Below are 26,485 nucleotides of genomic sequence, written 5' to 3'. Positions count from 1 at the left end.
TTAAATAGATTCTAGGCCTGAGGAAATGTTTGGGAAAGACCTCCCTGTCTCAGCTCAGCCAGATGAAGGCTACACCCTCCCTGGCTGGCTCGGCAGCTGCTTCTGCAAGGCAGCTCCCAGCAACTTGCTGAGAACTGGAAAGATTCCAGAAGGATCGGGCCAGAAGGATCGGGAGAGTCAGACAGGAGGTCAGTGTCTCTTACCAGGGTCAGGACACAGTCTTTCAAGATAGGAGGATGGAGCCCCCGAGGAGAGTCTGCATTAAGCCTAGAACAGACCACGTTTTCTTTCATAGGACACAGTCAGAGCTGCCCTCACCTCCCCCATCCCTAAGCTTAGGAGGTAGTGCTCCAAACCCAAACTCTCCCCCATGCAATGTAAAAGCTTCGGTTCAGGCTTCCCGACTTTGTTCTGAGAAATGAGATAAGAGGGAGAATTCAGCTCCTCCCTTCAGCTCCAGAGCTCCAGCTGCTGGTGCAGGGAATCGCCTAATAGCTGATCCCCACTCAGTGGAGACCACAGTCCACAGTCCTGGGTCTTGATCAATGGCTTCCTCCTTTGTGCTCGAAGGGGTGGTGATCACGGGACACTGCAGCCACTTGCCTGTCTGACCTGAGCCCTCTGATCTCTTCCCATTATCTCCTGCAGCACCAAGGAACGTAGTAGTAGCCAGGCTTTCTAGCAGAGACTTGTCTGTGTGTTTTGAATCTCAATCTATGTGGCTCCTTGAGGGCAGAAATCTGGCTGGTTACAGTCAGAGGGAAATAGTGGTTTGGGACATTGCAGTTTAATCCATTTCATGCTAAACATCAAGGAAGATGAGATACACAACATGGAATGCGGCAGCACCAGACCAGACATGAAGGGTTTTCTCCAGGACTTGTGAGTCTGACTTTGGTAACTGGGGAGGTAGTGTATCATTCTGTCATTCACTGAAATGGCGGGTGCAGGAGGAGGAGCAGGTGCTGTGGGGAGGAATAGTCATTTGGAGGCTGGTGGAATGTGAGGTGTGGTGGATCATCCAAGTAGAAAGGTCCAATGCATAGTTGAATTCAGGGTCACTCTCGGGGCTGAGGAGGGAGAAGTCAGATGTGGATGGTGGTGCTCCCAAATCTGTAAACCATGGGCTTTGGATGTGGCTATTCAAGGACCTTGCACAGACCAGAAGAGCTCGGAGCCAAGATGACACCCTGGGAAAGAAGAACAGAGGAAGGAGCTCCAGGAAAAGAGACTGAGAAGGAGCAGCCAGGGAAGCAGAAGTGAAACCAAGAATTGTTTTTTTTTTTTTTTTCAAGCCAATGGAGTACAGAATTTCAAAGAAAGAAGTCAGCAAAGTCAAATACGAAGGATTGCAAGTAAGATCAAATTTAGGACTGTCCACTGGTCTCGGCCACATGAAGGTCGAAGGCAATTTTGGGGAAAGCATTTCAGGGGTGGGTCAAGGAGGAGCTAGATGGCAGGGAACACGGAAAGAGGACCAGGACAAGGACACAGATCACTGCGTAGTTCCCAGGGCTGATGATGGGGGAGGGGCGGGAAAAGCTGGGCATCCTTATTTGGTAACAGGAAGAACCAGGGGTGAGGAGGGGGAGGCAAAGTAAAGAGGACAGTGGACGGGCGATCACAGAAGATGAGAGGGTGGGGGCTGAGGGCCCCGCCTCTGTGGAGGCTTGTAGGTGATGGAGGAAGCACAAGAAGTTATTTTCCTCTGTGAAGTAGGAGGTAGAGACATCTGCATAGGGTAGAGTGGGAGGTGGTGGGAAGGAGTTGAGGAAAGAGGTGAAAGTTAGGAATGTCATTGAAAGGAAGGGGAATGAAAGTGAGCAGAGATTCACAGCATTGCCTCAAGGTGTGACAATCCTGCTAAGGTGGGAGACCGTGAATTCCCAGCTCCTCTATGCAACATAGGGGCTTCCCTTGTGGCTCAGACAGTAAAGAATATACCTCGAATGTGAGAGACTGGGGTTCGATCCCTGGGTCAGGAAGATCCCCTGGAGAAGGGCATGGCAACCCACTCCAGTATTCTTGCCTGGAGAATCCCAAGGACAGAGAAGCCTGGTGGGCTACAGTCCATGTTGTTGCAGAGAGTCAGACACGACTAAGCAACTAACACACACACACACACACACACTATGCAACATGGTCATGAGGCTTTCTCCTTCTTCATGGACAGTTTATCACATGACAGGGCAGGTTCACCGAGCATCAGAGTATTGCTGGGCAGAGCGATTTAATAGCAGACCACAGGCGCTGGGCTGGGATGAGAAGAGCCCACACAAAGGAGCTGCGTGAGCAGGAGAGATGGAGGAGTTTGTAATATGCACTGGGAGTAGAGGGTGAAAGTGGAGGAGCTGAAGGATACAGGCAGTCAAATGCCGGATTGCGACCTTTCAGAAGTGACCCTCCCAATGAGAGTGGGGCACCCATGGGAGCGTGCTGGTTTGTGGAGAGGAGGTTAACACCCTCAGAAGTGAGCAAGCCAAGGGAGAACAAAGCGAGGGCATCAGATTTCTCAGACACCGGGCGATGGTGGGAGAAGGGAGAAGATAGTAGGCCAGGCGCCCAAGTCCTCTGTGAGTGCAGGGAAGGAAAACAGGAAATCCAGAACAGATGGATTATCTGGGTGGATGGGAGAAAAGATGTCTGGAAGCAGACCCAGCCTCTCAGATATGCATAATGGGATCTCGGGAGAGGGGAGACCTCCTTTGCAGGGGAGAACATTCTTGAATAGCACTTTGAAACCTCTCTTAAAGGTCAGCTGTGGAGGTGGGGGTGGAGACACAGAAGATTGGTCACAGCAGGAGGGGGCATCAGCCCTTTGGTCAGGGTGAAAGGTGGCAGAACAGGAAAGTTGGGCGCCTAGCCAGCCTCAAGGGATTAAGGCTGGTTTCTGTGTCCTGGGGGTTGGGGATTGAGGCCAGATGCCACTTGCTGTCTGAGGCTCAGGGGTCCAGAAAGACCCTGGTGAGAGGCTGACTGGTACCTAGACAGGCTCTTCCTGTGTGGAGGCAGGCACCAGCTTGTATCTCTGGGGAGTCGTGTGCGAGTCCCTGCTGGACTATGCCTCCTTAAGAGGAAAACTGATTTTATCTCATCTTTGCTCCAAGCTTAAGCACCTATTTGTAAATATTTTTTCAGCCAGCCGTGACTCATGGTTTGGTCTTATTTCCCCATCAGGGATGGAACCCAGGCCCCCTGCAGTGGAAGTGCTGAGTCCTAACCACTGGACTGCCAGGGAATTCCTAGAAATCTGTTTTTGAGAAGGAAGAAGGGGAGGAAGAGGACTGTCACAACAGAGAAGCCTGGTTAGGTCAGAAGAGGAAAGGTTGGGGCAGGCGTGCTGATGGGCATCAGAGTCCAGCACTGGCCTCGAGCTCCCCGGGTTCCTCACCCATCTCCCTCCCTGGAGGAAAACTCACCTTATCTGCCAACCTTAAATTCCTGCATCTTCGTCTCCAATACTTAGGCTCATTAATATTTACTTCTGTGAAAAGCCAGGGAGATGGGAGGCTATGAAGCCTGTGCCAACAGGAAGGGCATGGGGTGGGAATAAAAAATTAAAAAAAAATTTACTCAGTACTTTTCCTTATGCGTACCCACCTTTCTGGTGTGTTAGGAATGAGAGTTTGGCTTCTGTTGAGAAAAGCAAACAGTCAAGGTCCTAAGTACCCAGCCATCAGCTGAACACAAAGTCCCCGTGACCTGCCTCGGTCCTGCCCATTGCCCCACGTTCCAGCTGGAACTCCCATCCCCAGAGGTGTGCAAATGGAGGAGGGGCTCTACCCTGCCAGTCAGATTCGGTTTTCTTCACTTCGGTCCACATCTACCCAGCCAATTCCATAAGAAAACAGTTTCCGTCTTTACTTTTACCACCAATCTTAAAAGCATCAGAAAAGCATCAGTAAAGCATCAGAAAAGAGACAAATCACACACTTTTCAGAAATCACAATTTTATAAAAAGGCATTTTTCTCTTATATCCATAAAATGATATAATTTTTGCAAGTATAGAAATGTGTCATAAATTATACAGAATGTTCCTTAATTACAGCTCAATGCAACTTGGTACTTTCCTCCCTCCCTAAAAAACGAGAGAGAACCAAAAAAATAATATATATAACTGTATATATATATATATATATTTATATTTATATAATATAGACAAACCAAATATGAAAAAAAATCATTTCCTCTTTGGTATAAAAATCAGACTCTCACCTTGAGAGACACACAGACATGATGTTGAATTTGTAAACCGTGTGGCCAAAAGGAATTTCCCTGTCAAGCTTTCCCCACCCCCAGCCCCTGCCCACCCCACCCGCCTCACCGGAATACCTCCAATTCCCATGGGACGACCACATGCCTCACTCCCAGCTCCACACCATTCCTGAGTAACCCCCTCCACTACCGAAGACATGGAAAAAGTTCTGCCCAAGGCTGATTTGGTGGCAACTAACTTGGGCAACACCTAACTTGGGAAAGAGCTTCCTAGGTGTGGATCACGGAGAGGAAAGACTGACAAGCCTCGGCTCCGCCGTCACTGAGCACCCCCTGCCAGAAGCCGGGCCTGGAGCGGGTGGGACCCCTATTGCCAGGAACAGCAGAGCTTGGCTTCCCTGCAGCCTCAGCTCGCGGGGCTCAGCTTCCGGTTCCAGGCGCCTCAGGTGCTGGAGACACCCACGGGGAGGGAGGACAGTCAGAATGGACTCTGCCCGTGAATGTGGGTCTAAATTTGACATTAAAGAAAACGTTTTCAGGACTACTTATCACACCCAGCTTTCGGTCACTGAGAAGGACGGGGCCGTTCTCCCAGGCTCCAGTCCGGTACCAGCAGGACTTACGGAATCCAGGAGTTAGTTGTGTGGGGCGGGGGGAGGCGGGGAGGGGGCAGCGCTTCGCTCTCAAGGTGAGGAAGGAGACAGGACCCAACGCCCCCTGTATATCCTCCCAACAGCCTCTGGCTGATGGGCAGCTCCCTCCCGGGTCAGCCTCTCGGTCCCGCAAGGGCACCAGCTGCTGGAGGGCTCCTCCCAAACCGCTCCCCTCCCGGCCAGGCCAGTGCACCGGGTGTGCCGGCCTCCCCTTCCCCCGGAGAGTTAAGACACCAACACAACATAAAAGTCACATAAAGGCCGCCTCCACTTGCCAAAAAAAAAAGACAGAACCAAACTGGACACAGACACAAATCAAGGAGAGACACACACACTGTGAGGGGCCCAGGGCCCCAGCAGGTCTCTGGCTTCCCGGCATGATACATTCTTGTGTAATTTAGGAACAGGGGCTCTGGGGCCCCTCTGGGGAGCGGGAGTAAAAAAATACAGAGATTACAGTCTCCCTGTGGGCTCCCAGGCAGGGCAGGGACACAAAATCTCTGACAGTTTTTCTACTGCTTTTGGGTCCACATCTGAGCCCCCACTGGGGGCTGCTGGCCAGTGCCCCAGTCCCACCCTGCCCTTGGGGCCCGCGCCCTCCACCCTCCCTGCTGCTCGGAGGGCCCTGGGCTGGGGATGCTCCTAGCAGGACCAGCAGGACAGAGTCTACCAGGAGAGAAGGGATGAGGACCTAGGCAAGGGATGAGGACCCGCAGCTCTGAGACAGACGCCGTCCTCTCGGCGGCGGGCCAGCCCCACTTGAGCTGACTGACCACCGGCGCGGAGCGCCCGCTCTCCGGCCCTCAGCCCTTGAGGGGCTTGTCGGCCCCTCCACTGGGGCTGCTGGCACTGTCACTCTTCTTCCTGCGCAGGCTCTCGATCCAGCTGGAGCTGGAACGCGTGGTGAAGCTGGAGAGCGCCAGGGAGCTGAGCCGCATGTTCTTGCCAGACATGATGAGCTCCCCGAAGCCCTCCTGGTGGGAGAAGGCGTAGCCAGAGCGCCGGGACCCCGTGCGGCCCACCCGCCTCATGCAGCGGTGTTGGGCCTTCTGCTTCTTCCTCACCAGCTGGGTGTAGCGGACCTGGCAGGAGCAGGGCAGCATGAGGGAAGGAGCCTTTGTCAGCGCGCGAGCATCAGACACTACCTCGGAGAAGGGACCCAGAGCACCGGGGACTGGGCAGGCACGGGGACCACCACCCACACACTTAATGGAAACCGCAGCAGTGTTCGCATGCACCATCTCCGATCCCCAAAGCAGGCAGCCCGGCCTCTCACCGTGTCCGAGAGATCCGGCTTCAGGTTCAGCCTGAGAAACCGAAAGGCGACCACAGGCATGATGCAGACGACCGTGGTGAGCACGATGGTCAGCCACACAGTCGGCTGGGCCAGGGTGTTCTGGGCATTACCTGGGAAAAGAGGAGCCGGGGGCTTCAGGAGTCACAGAGCAGCCATAAGGGCAGCCCCTTAGAGCGCCCCATTTCTTTTTTTTGGCAGCCCCATTTTCCCAGTCTCAAAACTTAAGTCATCTCTGGCCTCTCTTTCTGCTCCCTAAATATTTATCTCCAAATTGGATTTCAGCTCTAAACTCTCCCCAAATGACTTCAGATCTGCTTTTGTTTTTGTGGGGTTTTTCTGGCTGTGCTGCACAGCATACAGGATCTTAGTCCCCCAACCAGGGATGGAATCCATACCCCCTGCAGTGGAAGTTTGGAGTCTTAACCACTGGACCATCAGGGATGTCCCCAGACCTGTTTTTTTTTAAAACTGCCTTAACCTGACATCTCTGTTCATCTGTTTCACACAGCTGAAAGTGAACTACTGTTTCCTCTGTTCCCAATTTGCTCCACATCTTCCCTGGCTCAGGAGACACTACCAGCCACTAAGCTGCTCCAAGTAAAAGCTCTGAAGTCCACCTGGTTCCTACCCCCACCATCTCAGGCCCCCATCCAATCTGTCAGCTCCATTTCCAAAATACCTACGGGATTCCACCACTTTCACTCTACTCCAAGCCACCACCATTCTCACCTGCTACATTACTGCTACAGCCTCCTAGCTAGTCTCCCCAGGTTTCCACCTTTGTCCTCTTTTTTTAGTTTATTTGGCTGTGCCGAATCTTAGTTGGGGCGTGCGGCATCTAGTTCCTGATTAGGGATAGAACCCGAGCCCCCCACGTTGGGAGCTGAGTCTTAGCCACTGGACCACCAGGGAAGTCTCTGTGCTCTACCTTTTATCATCCACAAAACAGTAAGAGTGAGCCTTTAAAAACATAAATCAGTTTATGACATTTCCCTGCTCAAAACCCTCTAAAATCCAAAGTTTTGGGCTTCCCTGGTGGCTCAGTGGTAAAGAATCTGCCTGCCAAAGCAGGAGCTATGGGTTTGATCCCCGATCCAGGAAGATCCCACATGCCTCGGAGCGACTAAGCCCGTGTGCCCCAACTACTGAGCCTGTGCTCTGCAACAAGAGGAGCCACCACAATGAGAAGCTGGTGCACTGCAACTGGAGAGTAGCCTCCACTCTCTAAACTAGAGAAAACCCACGAGCAGCAACGAAGACCCAGCACAACCAAAAATAAAGAAAAATTACAAGTAAAAAAACCCCCTAAGTTCTTAGCCTTGACCTATAAGAGATCTGGACTGATTTTCATTCCTAACCCTCTGCCTCAGCCCTACCTTCCAACCTCATTTCCTCTACTCCTCCAGCCCCTATGCCACTCAAATAAGATTTCTGTATCCCTGTTCCTCTTCTTGTACCCGTCCTTCCCAGAGAGGCCAGGGGCTGGGTCAGATCTCTGACCAGATCTCTGGGCTCGGGTCTCTGCCACACCGAGAGCCCCGTGGCAGCATCCAGAATACGTGGCACATAAGGAGTGTGAATAAATGCCTACCTTCCCTGTTAGTCCCAGAACGACTGTCAGTCTTCACTGACTCAAGGGAAAGCCAGAGGGACTCACCCACAAACCGGAATTGGTTTGGAAACATGTCGAAGAGCCCATTGCTGTGCATGGCAAAGAGGATGGCAAAGTAAACTGCCAGGCTGCCCCAGATGAAGAAGTGGTTGATGGCTGTCCAGTAGCCAGTATCCAGTCCAATCTGCAAAAAGCAGTCGTTACAGGCAGAAGGAGCATCCCCCCCAAACCCTATCCCCCTCCCAGGAACAGAACTGTAGCGTCCAGGGCACCCCAGGGACAGGAGGCTCACTCTTTCTGGGAGTGGGGGCAGTTCCCGGACCACCTCCTACCTGTACACTGACCACGATGACCAGCGAAGTGGCCACGGTGACCGCAAAGGACTGGTAGTCAGCCAGCTGGGTGCCATCATCCCGGGTGGCTTCAGCAAACACCCCATAGGGGATGAAGAACATGAGCACGGACGTGTAGATGCCCTGGGCGATGCAGATAAAGAACTCCCGCTTGTTGAAGAGGAGATTCAGCTGGCCTGGCTCGTATAACTTAGGGTACTCCATGCTCCGCTGCTCTGGGACATCCTGTGTGCAGAGGGCCAGAGGCACAGGAGGCTCAGAAGCTGCCCAACTCAGGGGGGAACAAGGGCAGACTTTGTCCCTGCCTTTTTCTAAATTCTTTGGCAGCTAAACTCAACCTCAAGCCAACTGCCCCAAGTCCATCTTTGTTCAGCAACCCAAGGAAGTTAAGGTCAGCAGTGGCTGAGAGGGAGGCCCAATCAGCTGCCCAGCTCACGGAACTGCCTTCCCAGGGACCACAGGCAGTGGGCACAGTGCCACATGCCCACCACTATTGGGTGACTCCCTCCCAGCAATGCCCCTCTTCCCAACCCACTCGGTCACCCAACTTCTCCATACCTGATCGAAGACGCCCATAGCCAGGACTGGGAGGGAGGTATACACGATATTATAAAGGGTGATGAAATACTGGTCATAGACTGTCTGGAAAGAGAACAGGGAGCAAGAAAAGGTTGAACACACAGTCTCTCTTCACTACAAATCAGGTGGAGGAAGACAGCCAACGTGGCACAGGTGGAGGCCTGAGGAATTTTCTGGAACTTGCTCTCCACTCCTTCAACAAGTCTTTTTTTTTTTAAATGCATGCACCAGACAACAGCTAGATCCTAAGGGGACCAAGCAATGAACAGGACAGACACAATCTCCGTCCTTAAGGAGCTTAAGGACAGGCATGCCATGGGACTGGGGAACTCGTTACCTGGGCTGAGAAGCCGCAGAAGAAGCCAAACCAGAAGTGGACCATGGTGAAAGCAAAGTTCTTATAGAAGAAATAGCAGAGGAACTTGCACATGCGCAGGTAAGACCAGCGTCCGTGCACCAGCAGAAGGCGCTGCAGGAACTTGAACTGGGAGAAGGAGTAGTCGGAGGCCAGCACCGCCTGGATCCCTTCCTGCCCGCTGATGCCCACGCCAATGTGAGCCGCTGCAGACACAAGAGACGACAGGAAGATGAAGACGGCCACACACGTCAGATTCCCACCATGTTCTGGTCCGCCCCTTCCGTCATCACTCCTCCCTGGGTCTCTCCCCCTGCCCGAGAGCCCAGCCGCCACACCTGCACAGCCCACACTCACTTTTGATCATGCTGACGTCATTGGCTCCATCCCCGATGGCCAGGGTCACAGCCTTCTTGTACTTCTTAACCAGTTCCACCACCTGTGCCTTCTGCAAGGGAGTCACCCGGCAGCAGATGACAGCTTTGCAGGCACAGGCGGTCTCCAGAAACTCCAACTCCATGTCTGCCTCTAACGCGTGGGCCTGGAATACAGATAGCACTGAGCGAACTCCATGTGCTCCAGGAGAGACCTGGGGATCAACTCCTTTAAGACCACAGCCCCAGTCGAGGCCAGGGAATGGGAACAAGATGAGATATAATAGCTGCTCTCTGAAAAGATCCTGCCCAAGCTAAGGGTGGCGACACTCACCAGGCTGTGCCCGTTGATAACCAGGGCATACTCCCCAGCCACAGCTTCCAGGACAGAAGTGAGCCTGGAAGAAGAAAGTTTCTCCTGGTAGGTGAAGCCATTGCCCACAGCACGGGATGAATCCATCATCTTCTCCCGGGCTTTCCTGTGAAGGGGAAACGAGACCACGGTTGGCCAGGAGAGGAGTAGGATTCAGGCCCAATCAGCAAACCTGTGCGTGACTCCCAGGTATGGTGCAGAGCATCTAGGTCTGTTTACCTGAGCTCCTCTCGCACTTCCAGAACCGTGTGGCCAGTGACTATGAACACCTCTGTCATGTCGTCCGTCAGCATCTTGCAGGAATAGCCAATGTTCACGGCCGTCTCTACCGAGAGAAAGTGCAGGTGCTCTGGACGGGCCCCTGACAAAGCCAGTGCACTTGCCAGCCCAGCGTTCTAGGCTTGCCAGGACCCCACGGTGCTGTATCCAGATGCAGTCTCCTCTGCCCTACAGGCCTCTCACCTTGCTTGTCTCCAGTCAGCACCCAGATCTTGATGTTGGCCAGCGTCAGGAGGGCAATGGTCTCCGGAACCCCTTGCTGAAGCTTGTCCTCAATGGCTGTGGCACCAAGCAGCTGAAAATAACCACAAGCATTCCTAGCACAAGAGTCCAGGCCCAGGTCCTCCTCACCCACCCTAGGGCCACTCTGCAGACCATACCATCATGTCGCTCTCGACCTCCTCGTAGACGCTGGCCAGCCGGTCGTCCCGGCTGTCCTGGGCCAGGCTGGCTTGGAGCCGTCTCCCAGCCCACTCCTCGTAGTATTCTTCATCCAGATCCTTGTAGGCCAGGACCAGGGTTCTCAGCCCTTCGCCCGCATACTCCTGAAGGAGGAAGAAGTCACGAGAGTCGGCCCCCAGTCCCCTCACCACACTGAGAGCAGCAGAACCACAGGGTCCCCTTCCCCATGCCTACATTCAGATGGTCAGTGGTGGTGTTGAGCAGCTCTTGGGTAGAATGGTGGAGTCTGTCCAGCAAGATGGTGTCAGCCCCTTTGCAGTATAGTCTTATCTTCCCCTCTGGATTCCGTACTGTCAGTGGGACAGGGGGAAAATGTCCCAGGAAAAAATGGGATATTCAGATAGGTAAAGCCTCTGAATTGCAACACACCAAGGTCACCCAGTATACCTCATCCATCCCAGGCCTGCATGCTGCCCCCGAATGCCCCCGGCAGCCCGATCCTGGCCTCACCTATGACCGACATCCGTTTACGGATGTTGTTGAAGTCCAGGATGGCCAGCAGCTGGTAGGTGATGGCAGTGCCCATCTCGTGGACAGTGATGGTTTTGGGGGTACGAGAGCGGAATACGAAACCAAAGTTCCTGGCTGCAGTGACCAAGGCCCCCTCATCCGGTGACTGGGCTTTGTAGTAGAGCTCCCCTGGGCGCGGAGGAGGGACACACGTGGTGTCAGTGGCCCCACTCTCAGCCACCAGTTCCATGTTCCTGCCCAGGAAACCCCAGGTGGCCAGGCCACAGGCAGAGCACAGCTCAAGCCTGAGAGTCCAAGTCGGGTAGGGGAAGTGCAGGCCAGCACCTTGGCTCACCTTCGCTCTTCTCTTCTGACATGACGGTGTGACACAGGGAGAGGAGGCGGAAGAACTCATGGGTGTGGGGGTCCCCCATCTTGACAGCCTCCAAGAGAGTGGGGTCCCAAAATAAGAACTTCTTGTCAGCCAGAGGATTAAAGGAGAAGTCGACGGGCTCAGGCCTCTGGAGCAGGTAAGAGGACGATCAGGAAAGGCTGGGTCCCCAGGCTGCTTCCTGGGGAGAGGCGGGGCGGTCCCCACCAGCATCCTGTCTGCTGCTAACCTCAAGATTCCCACCTATGCCACCAAGTCTTCCTTACCACACCCATTTCCTCCGAGCAGCTTCCATACCCTAGCCAGACAACACGTCCCCCCTGACTATGCCAAGCCTGGCCAGGCACCCTGCGTTTAACTAGCACCGAGAACCAGTATGGAGGCTGGACCTTACCTCTCCCAATTCAGCTTTGTGTCCCAGGACATCGAACACGTCACCTACACACAGCCAGGACAGAGGGAGGAGCACTGTCAGAGCAGGGGGAGGAGCCGCCAGCACAGAACCCGCGGGCACCTGGGGCCCGCAACCCTTGTGGCTGAGTGAACGTCACCCAGCTTCAACACGGCTGACAGAAAGACAGGAGGCACAGGCACCCTGGGTCCTCAGAATGCCAGGACTCAAAAGCCATGACACTCTCGGCTCCCCATCCCCATCCCCCTTCCGGCTCTCCCCAGAGGGCAGCTCCAATGCCACACCCATGCCCCCGGGCTCTTAGGCCTCCACAACAGACAAAGCCTCACACGCTGGCTTCCAAGCCTGGGTTAGTATGGAAAGCAGTTAGGAGAGGGGCTCACTTGGCCTAAAAGACCCCACGCACCCTGTCCCCAAGCCATCCCAGCAGCTCAGCCACTAGGCCACTGCATTGGGGCCACACTGGGAAGGCCACAGTCACATTCCAGAGACTCACAGGGGCCCTGGGCAGCAACATGGGGAGAGGCTAGCACTCCGCCAGGCCTGACAAGGTCCCACCTGGCCCGGGTGCCCAGCAGTCAGCGTCCTGGGCTTCTGTTCAAACAGCCAAGGAGCGGCCCCACTGCCTGGAGCTGAGAGGCGGTGCAGGCACCAGCAGAGGAGAGGGGGGAGCACTGTCAGGATCTGCCTCGTGATCTGGATGCAGAGCAGACCCTCTCAAGGCCCCACAGACCCCAGCAGGAAAGATGTAAAGCCCAGATGTCGAGACCAGTGTGGGAGCCCCGGCAGCACGGTCCTTCCAGCCCTCGTCCCCGGTGGCATGGCCATACCGTAGCTGCGGCCGTTGATGGAGCACTTGTTGAAGACCATGATGTTCTGGGTGAGGGTGCCCGTCTTGTCGGAGAAGATGTACTCCACCTGGCCCAGCTCCTCGTTCAGGGTGGTGGTACGGGCCTCGGCGGGCGTCCGCTTCTTCGTGCAGAACATCTTCTTGTCCCAGTTGATGAAGTAGCTGTGGCCCAGGCGGATGACCTCCACACTGCACAGGGACAGGAGGTGAGGCTGAGGGCGGGAGGGGAGCAGGGCCCCACCCCACGGGCCTTCGCTGCAGGCCCTCCACCTGGGGAGAGACGAGAACGAGCGGGGCGGACACCTGGGCGGGGGAGAGCGGCAAGGAGAGCCTGAAGGTGGAGCCTGCCACATCCGGCTGGCAAAGGGGGTCCCCGACCCCGACCCTCCGATGCCCTCCAGACAAAAAGGTGCAAAGGGCCTGGGCAGGCGGGACAGACGGCACAGGCAGAGGAGGAGGGACTGAGGACAAGGCACTCGACCAGTTCTTACCTCTGGGCTAATAATACAGAAACCATGCAGAGAAAACAAGAGAAAGTGCAAGAGGGAAGAAGGAGAAAAAAAAAAGAGAGAAATAATGAGGGTGCGGCGCGGGCCACAGCATCACACACGCCCTGCAGGGAGAGGAAACCGAGGCAGCCCTGGAGCCCCGCCTCACTGCCCGAGCCCAAGCTGTCCGGCTCTGGGCTGCACAAGCCGACTCGGGGCGCTCAGCGAGCACACGGGGCAGACTGAGATGCTGACTCCAGGAGGGGATGGGGCCTCAAGGGTCCGGGGAACAACCCCAGTCTACACCAGCGCGGGGCTCTCCTAAGGTCGGTTCACGTCATCCTCTTTACAAGGCAATGCCTTCGCGGTCTGGACTGTCAGCATCTCAGAAACGGCCCCATGTCTGGGTCCTGCCAGCCAAGCAATGGGGCCATATCTGGAACCCTGCTTCCCACCTTACTGGGGCTGCTGTCAGGATCCCCTTACCAGGCCAAAACTGAGCCGGCTGGAAATGCCTTCGTGGCCTGTGCCCCACTCAGCTGATCAAGCGTCCCTCCCTGCCCTCCTCCCCAAATACACACACTGTAACCTGAGGAGACTTAGAAACTTTCTCAGGCAGCTACCATGGGCTTCATGTGAACTTGAATACAAAACACAGACAGCAAAGTCCAAAGATGGAAAAAAAATTCAGATTGGAAACAAGAAAGGATTTAAATAGCAACAAAGAACCAGAGTCGCGGATAATGATGGACATGCTACCACCCGACATTTGTACAGTAATTAAAATTTTAATAGTTTTTTGACCGTGTCACTCAGCATGTAGGATCTTAGTTTTCCCAACCGACCAGAGATCAAACCTGTGCCCCCTGGACTGGAAGCACTGGGTCTTAACCACTGGACTACCCGGGAAGTCCCAGTAAAAATGAAATTATATTTTAATTTTTAAAATGTATTTTCCAATATATTATACCAAGATGTTCCTATGAAGAGGACGGAACTTGTCCCATTTTACGTGAGAAAACCGAGGCCCTAAGTGACTGTGGATTTGCCTGAGGTCAGGTGGCTACTGAGGGGGCAGGACTAAACCCCAAGCCTTCCGAGTCTCCTCCTAATGCTTCACCGAAACCCCACTGTCCACCCTCAGCACAGAGATTCCTTATCTCCTGCCCACTGTCAGCAGCACTAGGACTCAGGTGTGAGTGGAAGGTCCAAGGAGACTATCTGGGGAATCTGTGTGAACAAGAGAAACCATAAGGGAAGAGTTCTGAGCATCCCTCTGATGTCCTCAACAACGTCACGGGTTGGGAATCCTGGCGCTGCAGTGGTTAGGACTCTGAGCTTTCACCGTTGAGGGCCGGGGTTTGATCCCCGGACGGGGAACTAAGATGCCACAAGCCGCACAGCCAAAAAATCAACAATAAAGTCTACAATTTGATAAATTTAAAAAAGGCACAGGTTCTCTGTCTCAAGCGCAAGGCATACAAAGAGCTCACCTCTCTTCTTGCCATTCTTTCTTCCTCCAGCACTCCCCCTTCCTCTCTTTACTCCCTGTTAACAGTTTCTTTCCCAAAAAAACCCTCGACGTCCTCTTATTCCTATCTATGCCACATGCCACTGCCAGCCAACATTTCCTAAAGCATCCTTTAGATTTTTTTTTTTTAAAGAATCTTTTAATGGTTTACTGAGTGAATGTCCACTGGCAAAGATTCAAGATCCTTCACAACAGGGAACATGCTTATGTTCCCAGCTCTCTGTCTCATAGGCCCCCACTCAGGGTCCATGCTCCTGCAGAACCGCCCCAGGACCAACCACTCCGAGGTCCCTATCTCCGTGCCTTTGTGTGCAGCCCTCTCCTCCAGGCTCCCCTCACCCCTCCCCGCCACCACTCAAAGTCCCGTTCAGCGGCCACCCCTTCAGAGGTGTCCTCCCTGATTAACTGCACGGGGAGTGATGTGCTTCCCGTCTTCATGGCACTCTGGGCCTCTGGGGTATCTCACTGGGATGCAGTGGTGTCTTACACTGTCTGCACCTCTCCTCCTGCACCAGTCTGCTGCTTTTGAAGGCAGAGGCTATGTTATGTATCAACTGTGTCCCCTTGCTTCACACGTAAGCGTAACACTGAAGGCAGGATGACTCTTAACAGCACTAGTTCCCATTTTGTTTCATAATGTAATCACATTTAGCTCCCTCCACTAGACTGAAGCTCCTGGAGGGAAGGAAACCCATTCCTAATACATCTTTGTGCCACCGCACCTAGCCTGCTTCTTTGCACAGTCAGCATGCGATAAGTATGTGCTATACAAATCAACATGATTTTTGTTCTAATACAATCCAAAGTGCCAAGAAACTGCAGGGAAGTCTGCTTTGCCCATGAAGATACACAGATAACATAAAATGTTCACAGCACAGGAAGGAGAGGACCCCAAGTTCCCTCTCGAGGATTTCACCTTCACAGAAGACAGAAGTCTGCCAAGGGACCACCTGTGCTCCCTGGAGAGACCCCAGGGCAGAGAGACAGCATACCTGACATAGAGCGATATGGGCACGACGGTGTTGAGGATGATGATGTAGGACCAGAAGGAGAGGAAGCCAGAGAAGAAGGCACTGTCCACCGCCTCATCCCAGGGCAGGTAGACCTGGAAGCGTGTCCCCACCTCATGTTCCCAGATGGCATTGCCAATGGCCAGGATCACCCCCATGCAGACCAAGAATCCAAAAATCTGCAGAGGAATGAAAAGCAGAGGCTAAGCTGCAAAACCAAGGAAGCCCTTAGGAAGTCCTCAAAACCAAGTGAATCCCTGAAGGTTACCATCGGTACCCAGAGCCCTCAAAGGCTCAGGTATCTTTAAAATGGGCACATGCTCTAGTGGGAAGCACCCAAAACTGGTGATCAACGGGCACGTGGCCTTCTCTTGCAATGCTTTTCTCAACTGTGTTCTGAGGAAGCTGAAAGGGTTATGTAGTTTCCATTCTGATATTCTAGAACCCTCAGGAGACTTCAAACATGGTAAGGGTCGAGGTAAGTTACTTTCAACATACCAAAGAAGCCTACTGGAAATCACCCATTTACCAGAGCTAAGTCTCTACAAGCCCACAAAAATACCATGTTTCTGAAATGTTCATTACCTCATACAGATTGCCAAAAATCAAAAAAAAATTTTTTTGGCCATACCACGCGGCACATGGGACCTTAGTTTCCTGCCCCCTGCAGTGGAACTGTGGAGTCCTGACCACTGGATCACCAGGGATTTCCCAAACAAAAAAAAATTTTAACCGGGGACACAAATTGTGTCTTCATAAATTCAGACTTAATAGTCAAAAACCCTGCAAAGCCTGAAGAAGAATCATAAGAAAGCTTTTGAAAGAAAAAAATTGAGACCACTGCATGATTTCAGATATCTATCTTCCAAGCTGCCTCCACTCCAGATGCTTTGAAGCAAAGCAGAAACCATCCTGATACCCAAGGACCACCAGAGGGCGGTAAGAGTCTTGGCCTGATAGAGGCCAAGACTTAACTTCCAAACCCTTTAAGGCCGGGAGGAAACTGTCTCACAGGAGGCTGGGCCCAGCCTTCGCAAGCTGGCACGTGGGGGGCAGGCAGCAGGCAGTGGGGGCGCAAGAAGGGGAGTGGAGCTCGACAAGGAGCTCAGGTTTCTAGCAAAACAAGAGAAGGATTCAGGAACTGCCAACAACTAAAACAGAAACTTTTCCCTTGGGATCCTTTGCTCCTGGAAGTCAGGGGAAAAGACCCTGTTCTCCATCATCCAAATGGAAATTTTTCTTTTAATTCCCTCTCCATCCCCATGAAGGCCGCCTTGTCCCTGGCAAAAGCAAACAGAAAGTCACATGCTAGACTAGGTCACCATCATAACTGGAATCCAGAGAACAGAAGATTTGTTTTAACTTTAAGTTGTTCATTCATACATGTTCCAAAGGTTTTTTAAATAACATCTTCCAAATCCAAAAGGAGCCTGAAATAAACACTGCCTTTGAGTGGTTGACCTGCCAGTGGCTTTAAAGCTAAAACCTGAAGACTGACTACTGACCAGGGAGGAGAGATGGGAGTAACGGGACCCGCCCAAGGACAACCAGAAGGGCAGAGGCAGGAACCGTTTGTGGGAAGCCTTACCCAGAGCACCAGTGTGTTCATTAGGCGATCAATACTTGTTCTCTTGAATTTTGTCCTGCCACTGTTCTGCATCAGCTTAGTGTCAGGACCTAGAAAGGCATGGGAAGGGCTGGGAAAGCCGAACAACGAATCTGCCTCTAGGCTTCTGCCCAGGTATCCAGTCTATAGGACCTCAGGGTGGAAGAGAGACACTGGCTGGATGAGAGGCTTGGCTCCAGGACCCACTCGAGTCTCTTCTCACGTTCCTGAAGGCCAGCAGAGGCACCACTCTCGCCCTTCTCTCTGTGGGCCCGAGGAGGCTCACCTGCAAAGATGACCAGCCCGAAGCACCACTCGGTGTTTCGCAGCACGCAGCCCCGCAGCAGCATGTTCTGGTTGCTCAGGGGGAACTTGCTCTCCTTCCAGTAGAGGGTTCCGCTGAATTTGTCCAGCTTGTTGTTGGGAGGTTCGCAGATCACTTCACCTGAAGGGAAGACAGGAGCACACCTGCTCGAGGTATGGTCTGTAGCTTGACCACGAGACAACAGCACAGAAAAACCAGCTGCGGCGAGAGGGGGTTAGGATGCCGGCCCATCCGCACACCGCTGGTGCAACTTTCTGGGGAAGGAAGGAGGCAGCACGAATTCCTATTAAAGGCACACATACCCTCGGACCCAGTAATCCCACTTTGGGGACTCGTTCTACAGAGATAATAGCATAGCTTGCAAGAATTCTATTGAAGCATTATTTGAACAGCAAAAGACTGAAACAACTGAACAGTCAGGGAAGAGCTGAATAAACTACAAAGCCTCAATTCTATGAAACATTATATAGTTATGAAAAAGAATGGTATAAATTTCTTTACACAGAGATGTGATAAGATACGTCTGATGAATTTAAGAAGTATAGACACGCTGGTTGACAAGATTTCAGTATAGTATGATCCCACTGATTTATGCTCACGTGTGTATAAACAGAGAGGAAAGTGTGGATGAATACACACTAAACTGCCAGTTAACCTGACAACCCTGAGGAGGCAGGACTTGGAGGGCAGGAGAGCTTTCTCTTTTCTATGCTACGTAGTTTGTTTTGTTAGAAGAAGCATGTATAAGAAATAAGAATAAGCTGAATTTCTCTCAACATGTATAGCCAAGAGGCAGCTAGCAGCCATGAGCTCTTGAAATGACCATCAATTCAAAAGTTAAGTGATAGCCCCTCAGCAATCCTGAACCCCTCGGCACCTCCCCAACCACCCAAAAGAGTCCAGGGAGCTGCATAGTCACAGCCAAAAGAAGCCAAAAAGAGAAGGCACAATTTAGATCCCCAAACCCAAGACATCTCCTCTGCCTGAAAGCTGCTTCTCCAGCACTACTTACCATCAAACTTGGCAAGCTTACTGATGTCTCCCAATTCCGAGGTGACTGGAATCGCCTGCCGCACTTTCATGTTGGTCTCTCTGGAAGGAGAGTGTCCCTGAGTCCTGATTCCCTTCCTTTCCTTTAGACTCTACCTGGGGACATCTGACCATGGAGCATCACCACCCCCAGGCATTACTGGGTAGGTCATAGATGGGGAAACAGTGTCAGACTTTATTTTTGGGGGCTCGAAATCACTGCAGATGGTGACTGCAGCTATGAAATTAAAAAACGCTTACTTCTTGGAAGGAAAGTTATGACCAACCTAGACAGCATATTGAAAAGCAGAGACATTACTTTGCCAACAAAGGTCTGTCTAGTCAAGGCTATGGTTTTTCCAGTGGTCATGTATGGATGTGAGAGCTGGACTGTGAAGAAAGCTGAGCACCAAAGAATTGATGCTTTTGAACTGTGGTGTTGGAGAAGACTCTTGAGAGTCCCTTGGACTGCAAGGAGATCCAACCAGTCCATTTTAAAGGAGATCAGCCCTGGGATTTCTTTGGAAGGAATGATGCTAAAGCTGAAACTCTAGTACTTTGGCCACCTCATGCGAAGAGTTGACTCATTGGAAAAGACTCTGATGCTGGGAGGGATTGGGGGCAGGAAGAGAAGGGGATGACAGAGGATGAGATGGCTGGATGGCATCACCGACTCGATGGACTTGAGTCTGAGTGAACTCCAGGAGTTGGTGATGGACAGGGAGGCCTGGCGTGCTGCAATTCATGGGGTTACAAAGAGTCAGACACGACTGAGCGACTGAACTGACTGAACTGAAATGAACACTTCTACACACCCAAAGCCTTTCTTACCTAGAGATGTTCCAAAAGGTACAGACTCGAGACCTGGGGACCACTTTCAGAAACAAGCCTGCTAGCCACAGGAGGAAGGAGGAGACGCTGAGCATGCAACTCACCCGTCAAGTTCTGCTGTCTCTATGTAACACAGCCCATGGGGCTCGCTGCTAGAAAGGAGGAGGAGATCCGCCTAGGAAGAAGACCTAATGAGAAGGCTGAAGACCCAGACCTCCACCCCGATGGACTCTCTGATGATCCCTCCTTCCACTAAGCACTCTCGGTCTGCTTAGTCCCAAGCACATGAACGGCTAGAAAGGAGGCATATTACTATGACACAGACGCTTCCCACTCAAGAAAGTTTCCTCCCATGAGTGTTTAAGAGGCAATCGTCAACAGGAAAGACTCATTCCTTTCTGCCCAAAAAAAAAAAAAGGGAGAGCCCCATAGGCCTAGAGGGGCACCTGGTCCCTTACCGCCACAAACTGGTTGTTTTCTAGCTTGATAATATCACCAACACAGACATTCATCCACTGCTCCTGCTGGAGGCTGAGGCAAGGAGAAGATAGAGCAAAGGCCGTCAGTAGTTAGAGAAGTTCCCAGGGGACCCTTTTCCTTTCCAAGGCCCTCAGTCTTCAACAAGCACTCACATTCCGTTGATCAGCACCTGAGACTGACGGTTATTCACTTGGTTATCGCTCTTGTGGCGGAACTGAAGGGAGGAAAGCAAGGTAAGCCACCTTCTCCTGCTCCAAGGGACTTAGCTGATCAGCGGGAAGCAGAACATGCTGGGTGCCACCATGTATACACCTGTTCCCAGGTCTACTCCCTCCCCGACTCCCCCACCCTACTCTTGGCCAAGATACCATAGACCTAGCGGACCAGGTAAGGGATGGTAAGGTCGCTGAGGAACTCTGCTAAGTGGAGGAGGGTGTGTTGCGGGGCCGGGGTGGGGTGGGGAACCAGTGTGAGAAGGAAAGCCACTCACATAGTCATCAGTGGCATCTTTAACAGCTGTGATGGTGAGGACGAGAACCAAAGGCACAATGGTGGTGAACCAGGACAGGGAAGAGATCTGTGGGATCAACTGGAAAAAAAGGACAGAGAACACATGCCTCTGAGGCCCTGTCCTCGGCTCCCCCAGACCTTTCTCCTCCTTGACTTTAGTCGGCTTTGTGAATTAATTGCAAAGGGTTTAATTTTACCAGAGGTCGCTTACCTGCAGAATGAGAAGGAACAGGAAGTAGGTATTGGCCACTTCCTGGAACTGCTCAAAGAGGTTGACAGGCAGGAAGGTGAGAATATTGTACTTGGAGGTCTTGATGCAGTTACTCTGTGGCAGGGGGAAGAGAAGATCATGAGGCGCCCTCCAATGCCAACCCAGAGCCAGACTGAGGCTGCCCCCTCCAGCTACACTTTCCAAACCTCTGTCCCCAAAAGCCAGGAGGTATAAGAGGGGGAAAGAGGGGGAGAGAAGAGAGTCTCACGGGGTCAACGGTCTCATGGGATCCCGCTTCACTGACAGGTCAGGGTATGAAAAATTCAGCAGAGCAGCAGATGACAAGTGGCAAGGAGGCTGCCTTCCCCTCCCCCAAGCACCCTCCCAGCAGTCAGCCCTCCACCCCCACACGGGACGGACAGGATGCACCTGTCCTTCCTTCCCGACCCAGGAAGAGGGCACAGGTGGTCTGGGGCCTCTCACCGCATACTGGAATTTCTCATTGTATTCTCGGTCATTGGCCCGCGCCCTCCTTTCTTCTTCTGCAAGAGAATGATGCTGCAGTCAGGAGCAGACTGAGGCCCGGCCCAACACCTTGTCAGGCCCACCCCACTCTATGGGTTTTCCACTGAGGGCCCCTGGTTCCTTCCATGGCACGTAGTTTTAAGGAGTTTAGTGGCACACCTGAGGTGTCACTGAATTCTTCCCTCTAGTCCGCCTCTCACCACCAGCCTGACCACTGGGCTCTGCAGGTGTGACACTCAGAGGACAGGATGCCTTTCTCCTTTCCTCACCAACAACTGTCAAGGCCTCCCACTGGGGGTACCGGTTTCTCACCCCCATCCCTTTAATTAATGCTGTAGAAATTAATGGTCCTGGCAATCTCCAGGGGAATAGCAGCTGAAGACACTAAGCTTCCTTGTCCCGGGACCCCCGCAGCTCCAGCCCTGGTACCGCCCTCCTCCTAACCCAGTGGGTGGGGTGGGTGGCAAGACGGAGGGTCACGGTGCCCTGGAACTGCTTTGCGGCAGCATCCCAGCCCCACGTGCAGTCCCCCCTACAGACGCCTCTGCTTGTCACATGTCACCAGCAGCGGCTTCTGACTGGCCCACGATGACATCATCTTATTTCAAAGCTCGTCTTCAAGTAGGAGAGGGGGTGGTCAGGGATATGGGTCATGCAGACTGAGACAGAGATGAAAGAGGGAAGAATGGGATGTAGTTGAAGCAGTTGCTCTCTCACCATAACCTTTCTTGTGCTGTCTGCACATATTTCCTCTAAAACAACACATCTGTCACAAACCAAGTGACTAACGAACTACACCTATTCTGAACAGCCACAGATCTGGGACTGCAGGCACCAAGTTCAGGTCCCAGAACATAGAGGTGTCCTAGGAAGGGTCCTAGAAGGGTTCTCCAGCCCGACTCCGGTGGTCACGACCACAGGCTGAGAAACGGGGTACCCTGGTTAGGCAGTAAACATCATGACAAACCTGACCTGAAGTATAAAGCAGCATTCCGGATGCCTTCCCTCACGCTCCCCAGCACCCTGCAGGGCACACTGCAGTAGCAAAACCTCAGACCACAGCATCCTCTGCCTACCCAGCATGCTCCCTCCCTGCCTGGTCACTTTACTCCCAAAACTTCCCCAAAGGGGACCCGTCAGGCTGAGTCGCCTGCGCAGTCAACAACGAGCATGCAAAGGAAGACGTAGAGACCAGACCCTTCGGAGCCAGGATCTCTGGCCTGCAGAGGATATGGGAACGCTGGGGAGGCCGCTGGGGAGGCCGGAGACAAGCGAATGGGAGGGTGGGAGTCGGGACTAAGGGCTCAGGAGAGTTGCCAGTAGCTGCCTCCCGTTACCTGTCCCCCAGGAGGGCTTCTTTCTGCTCCAGGAGGGGGGCGCCCCGGCCCGGGCCCACTTCTCGGGCATCTCCTTGGGGACCGTCATGACCCCAGTTTGAGCGGGGGGAGGGCGGGCTGTCTGTCGGTCTGTCCTTGGCCTCAGCGGCTCCGACGGGGCGGCCCCCCGGGGAGGCACAGGAGCTGCGGCCGCTCAGAGGGGAGCCCCGGCCGTCGGGCGCGCGCCCCACCTGCAGCCCCGGCCATCCCCGCGGCCGCCCGCACTCGGCGACGCCGCGCGCTCAGATGCGCCGCCGCCGCCCCCGTCGCCCCCCGCGGACGCAGGCGCGCGCTGAGTGGCCCGGGACTCTGCGCGCACGCCCCAGGCTCCGCCCCCACCCGTTCCCCCGACTGCAGGGGCAGCCGCCTGCCAGCGCGCCGCGTAGGCGAAAGCCAGCACCGAACCCCGCCTCCCTCCGCCCGGCCAATGCGGGTGAGGGGACTGCCAGCGTTGTCCAGGGCAACCGCTTTCATCCCACCGCCTCCCACCCCACCCCCGCCCCCGCCCGCAGGAAAACAAGAAGGACCGGGATGGTTGGGAAAATGAGGGGAGGAGATGAAGTGTGAGGACAGAGGGGTGACGGTGGGAACACAGCACCCCGGACTCCCCAAAACAGAGAATAGGCGCTCCAGGTGCCCCGAGATAAAAGTCTATGTGTTTGCGGGTGAAGGGCGAGTCCTCAGCATGCTCCTGGGGGAAAAACCAGCTTAGAGAATCAAGGGGAAGAGTATGGTTTCCTAAGGCTTCCCCCAGGATGGATAGGGGCTGCAATCTACCCTCCTTCAGACCCATTACCTGTCGTCCGTCCTCCTCCCTGTGCCCTGTGCTCCCTGAGCCATAAAAACACCCACTCCAGATGGTCCCAGGGATTCCCCGACCCCCACCTTCTGACTGTCTTACCTGGGGGGCGCTTTTTTGCACACAGTGCCATCTCACCCAGCAAGGTCCCAGCAATCCCATGGGAGACCCTGCAGAAGGTGACAAATGCGTGAGGTCAGGAAGCTGAGGGTAACCCTTCATCCCCCTTTTCAGACTCCTCCCCGGTTCCGATCCTGCCCCTCCCCAGCCTTCCCCACTAACTCCACACCAACTCTCTGCTCTCACTGCCCCAAATAGGTCCCTGAAAAAGAGGGGACTTCCCCACCACCTCCCCCAATGCCTCTGCCTTGGATAACATGGGGGCACTGACACTTTATAAAAACCAAGACTTGCAGGGAAAGGAAGGGCACAAAGAGAGGAGGACAGATATGGACAGGAGGGGCACAGCTCCAAAAGTAGCCAAACCAGGGACCATGGATGCCCTGAGTGCTCTCCTGGTGGCAAAGAGTGGGTGCCTGTGTTTACTGGAAAGCAGAATTTCCACCAAGGGGTGGGGCTGAGGGAACATGAGCCAGGAAACACCTGGCAGAGCATCAGGAAACGGTGGGCAGGCACCACCCTTCTCAAAAAGCTTATAATCTTCCCACTACCCCCCTCCCCATTACTAAGGCTTCCATTATCACCTCCTCTAGAGGAGTTCACTGTAGAGGCATGGCCTTCACTTCCTGCACACAGAGTCCCCAAACCACTTCCTCTCAGTCTGGGACGTCTGCCCTTCTGGACCAACAAAGGGGTCTTCTCAACCCTGATGGAGAGGCATCTCTCTCTCTTCCACCCTAACCCCAGTCTAGTCAGTATGGCACTGGGTTGCAAGCTCAGGGAACATCAGATGGATTTCTGCTTCTTTCTATCTCCCCATGTTCTTCCTTTCACCTAAAAAAGGTAAAAGGCCTGGCCTGTAAGACACAGTCACAGAGCCTCATCCTAGCCTGACCCAAAGGAAACTGCCAGCCAGGTCCTGGGCCCTCTAGTCACCTCCTCTTTCTTTGTCTGGGTGGAGAGCTTTCCTCCCCTTTGGTTCCCCTGTCTCCAGCCTCCTGGGAACACTCCTCCAGCCTGTCAGCCCCAAGAGATACTAATTGTCTGTCTGCCCAACCTCTATAATTACACACTCTGGGCAAGGCCATCACCCACACCAGTTCTTCGTTCACTAAGCTGGACTCCCTTCCTGAACCCCAATCAGGTAATACTTCTCTGACCCTCCCCAACTCTGGCAACCAAGGGTGACTGGCTCAGGAAGAAAAACCTCTTCCAAGATGCCAAGCCCTCCTACAGGGCCCCCAGCCAGGGTCTCCACCCAGTCTACAGTATGAGTCATGGGAGGTGGGGCATGAGGGGAGAGGTTAAGAGAGAGGATGCAAGGGTGGGCATCACAAGTTCCATAGCCAGCCCCGCCCTCATCCAGAGGCACTATCAGCCCCAAGATCTGGGTTTGAGTCCTAAGAAAGAGTTAATGAAGGAGCGGCAAGGCTCTCAGGAGTCAGGAGCCTGGACACCAACCAGGAAAGCTGTTTTACCTCTGAGACCCTGGGGAGACTGAAAGCCGGCTTGGCCCCAGACTTCACCCCCTCTTGGGGGCCATAATAGGAAGGAAAGGGAGGAGGGAGACCTGGGAACAGGGACCCTCTCTCACTTCTCCTTCCCAGTCTCACACAGCCTAGGTTTTCTGAACCCAGGCCCATTAGCCACGTCGCTCTGCCCCGTCACCCTGCCCCAGCCCCCTCTGCAGCCACATTTGCGATAAAAATAGCCAGCTCTGGGAAGAAGGCAATGCTCCGTGGAGGAAAACCGGCTCCTCCTTTAGGCCTGGCCCCTACTCCCCTTCAGCCCAAACCCAGGAAGCCTGACCCCTTGTTTCAGAGGAAGCTGGCAAGGAACATTTATGGGCAGGTCAGGGAAACAGAAAGGAAGGGAATCCAGGACCCCCAGCTCACTTGCCACCGACACCTGGCCGCTTTCCATCGTCAAGGACAGAACCCGGGACTCACTCCCAGCTCCGAACTCCCAGCGCTACTACCTCTCCTTGAACCTCGGTTTCCTCACGCACAGAGACCTCCACCTCACAGAGACAAAGCCTGCTATTCCCTAACTCCCTTCTGCAGGCGCCCAAACCTTAGGACCCCGAGTACGCTCCTCACCCCCAAAACTCTCTGGGCGGTTCTGAGCTCCTCCTCGGCACTCCCGCGCCCCTTCGATGGTCTCCCGCGCCCCGCCAGCACCCCACCCTCCCGTCCTGTGGACGGCCTCCCAAATCTCCCCCACTCTCAGGCACCCAACACCATCTTCTCTGCAATCATCCAGTCCCTCACCTCCGTCTCACCGCAGCTCCGACTCCCCATTCCCTCCCGGTCCTCCCCGGCCACTCCACTCCGGAGTCCGCAGCCGCATCTCCCCCTGCCCGCCCGGCCCCGCGCTCCGGGGCTGCTGCCCCCGCCTCACCTCAGAGCTCAGCGCTCGGCGCTCGGCGCCCGCCCCGGCGGCCCCGTCCTGCCCATGCCGGGGGCTGGGGCGGGGGGCGCTCGGCTCACCTCCCCGCGGGCTCCCGCCCCCCCCAGCTGCAGCCCCTCTCCCCCCGGGGCCTCGGCCCGCTACTTTGTGTCAGTTTCGGCCACGGCGGGGCGGAAGTGACGGAGGTGGCGGGAGAGGGCGGGGGGCGGGAGGGGGTTTTGGGGAGGGGTGAGGAAGGGGGAAGGCGGGAGCCGCCATCTTTGTGCGGGGCAGGGGGAGGGTCTTAACCCCGCTGATGCTCAGCACTGCGAGGCTGCGATCCCCGCCCCACCCTCTCCCAGATGCATCCATCCACGGTACAAAAAAAAAAAAAGTCTGGAGGCAAGATAGCTCTGAGATTTTTTATTTTTAAATTGAAAAAAGGGAAACAGAAGAACGCTCCTTCTCTGCTATAAGAGACCTCTCTTCGTCGGGGAGGTGTGTGAGAGTTGAGGAAGCGCTGAACGACGAGAATTTTCCTCCGCGCCAGCTGGCCATTACTCCTCCTCTTTCCGCTCGGGGCCCTCTGCTCCTTCGCCT

At 54.2% G+C, this 26,485-nt stretch overlaps 1 protein-coding gene and 1 long non-coding RNA gene across 4 annotated transcripts; both read right to left on the bottom strand.

Moving 5' to 3' along the window:
* Positions 1-691: 691 nt before the first annotated feature.
* LOC147376604 (uncharacterized) lies at positions 692-3,524 on the bottom strand. The gene is made up of 2 exons (XR_015161069.1): positions 3,420-3,524; positions 692-1,190 (listed from the first exon to the last, which is right to left on the bottom strand). It is a non-coding gene; the product is annotated as an uncharacterized LOC147376604 (long non-coding RNA).
* Positions 3,525-3,933: 409 nt separating this feature from the next.
* ATP8B2 (ATPase phospholipid transporting 8B2) lies at positions 3,934-26,084 on the bottom strand. Of its 3 annotated transcripts, none has more exons than XM_086392953.1 (28): positions 25,898-26,084; positions 23,480-23,547; positions 21,161-21,219; positions 20,678-20,791; positions 20,447-20,545; positions 20,109-20,170; positions 19,935-20,007; positions 19,581-19,651; positions 18,629-18,708; positions 17,578-17,736; positions 17,274-17,362; positions 15,668-15,864; positions 12,637-12,845; positions 11,789-11,832; positions 11,359-11,524; positions 11,004-11,192; positions 10,728-10,843; positions 10,472-10,636; positions 10,275-10,386; positions 10,032-10,137; positions 9,774-9,918; positions 9,423-9,606; positions 9,048-9,271; positions 8,690-8,773; positions 8,111-8,356; positions 7,824-7,962; positions 6,146-6,276; positions 3,934-5,951 (listed from the first exon to the last, which is right to left on the bottom strand). In XM_086392953.1, the coding sequence occupies exons 2-28, from the start codon at positions 23,508-23,510 to the stop codon at positions 5,673-5,675; spliced, it is 3,573 nt and encodes a 1,190-aa protein (XP_086249079.1). In that variant the 5' UTR covers positions 23,511-23,547; positions 25,898-26,084; the 3' UTR covers positions 3,934-5,672. The 3 variants fall into 3 exon arrangements, with proteins under 3 accessions (XP_086249079.1, XP_086249080.1, XP_086249078.1); XM_086392954.1 differs by lacking the exon at positions 25,898-26,084 and adding an exon at positions 25,768-25,819; XM_086392952.1 differs by lacking the exons at positions 23,480-23,547; positions 25,898-26,084 and adding an exon at positions 22,540-22,749.
* Between the last annotated feature and the right edge of the window lie 401 nt (positions 26,085-26,485).

This window comes from Bos grunniens, chromosome 3, assembly GCF_055505025.1.
Source record: "Bos grunniens cultivar Pamir isolate PY7600 chromosome 3, Bosgru_T2T1.0, whole genome shotgun sequence".
Classification (NCBI taxonomy): Eukaryota; Metazoa; Chordata; class Mammalia; order Artiodactyla; family Bovidae; genus Bos; species Bos grunniens.
This window is presented reverse-complemented; position numbering and strand designations above follow the sequence as displayed.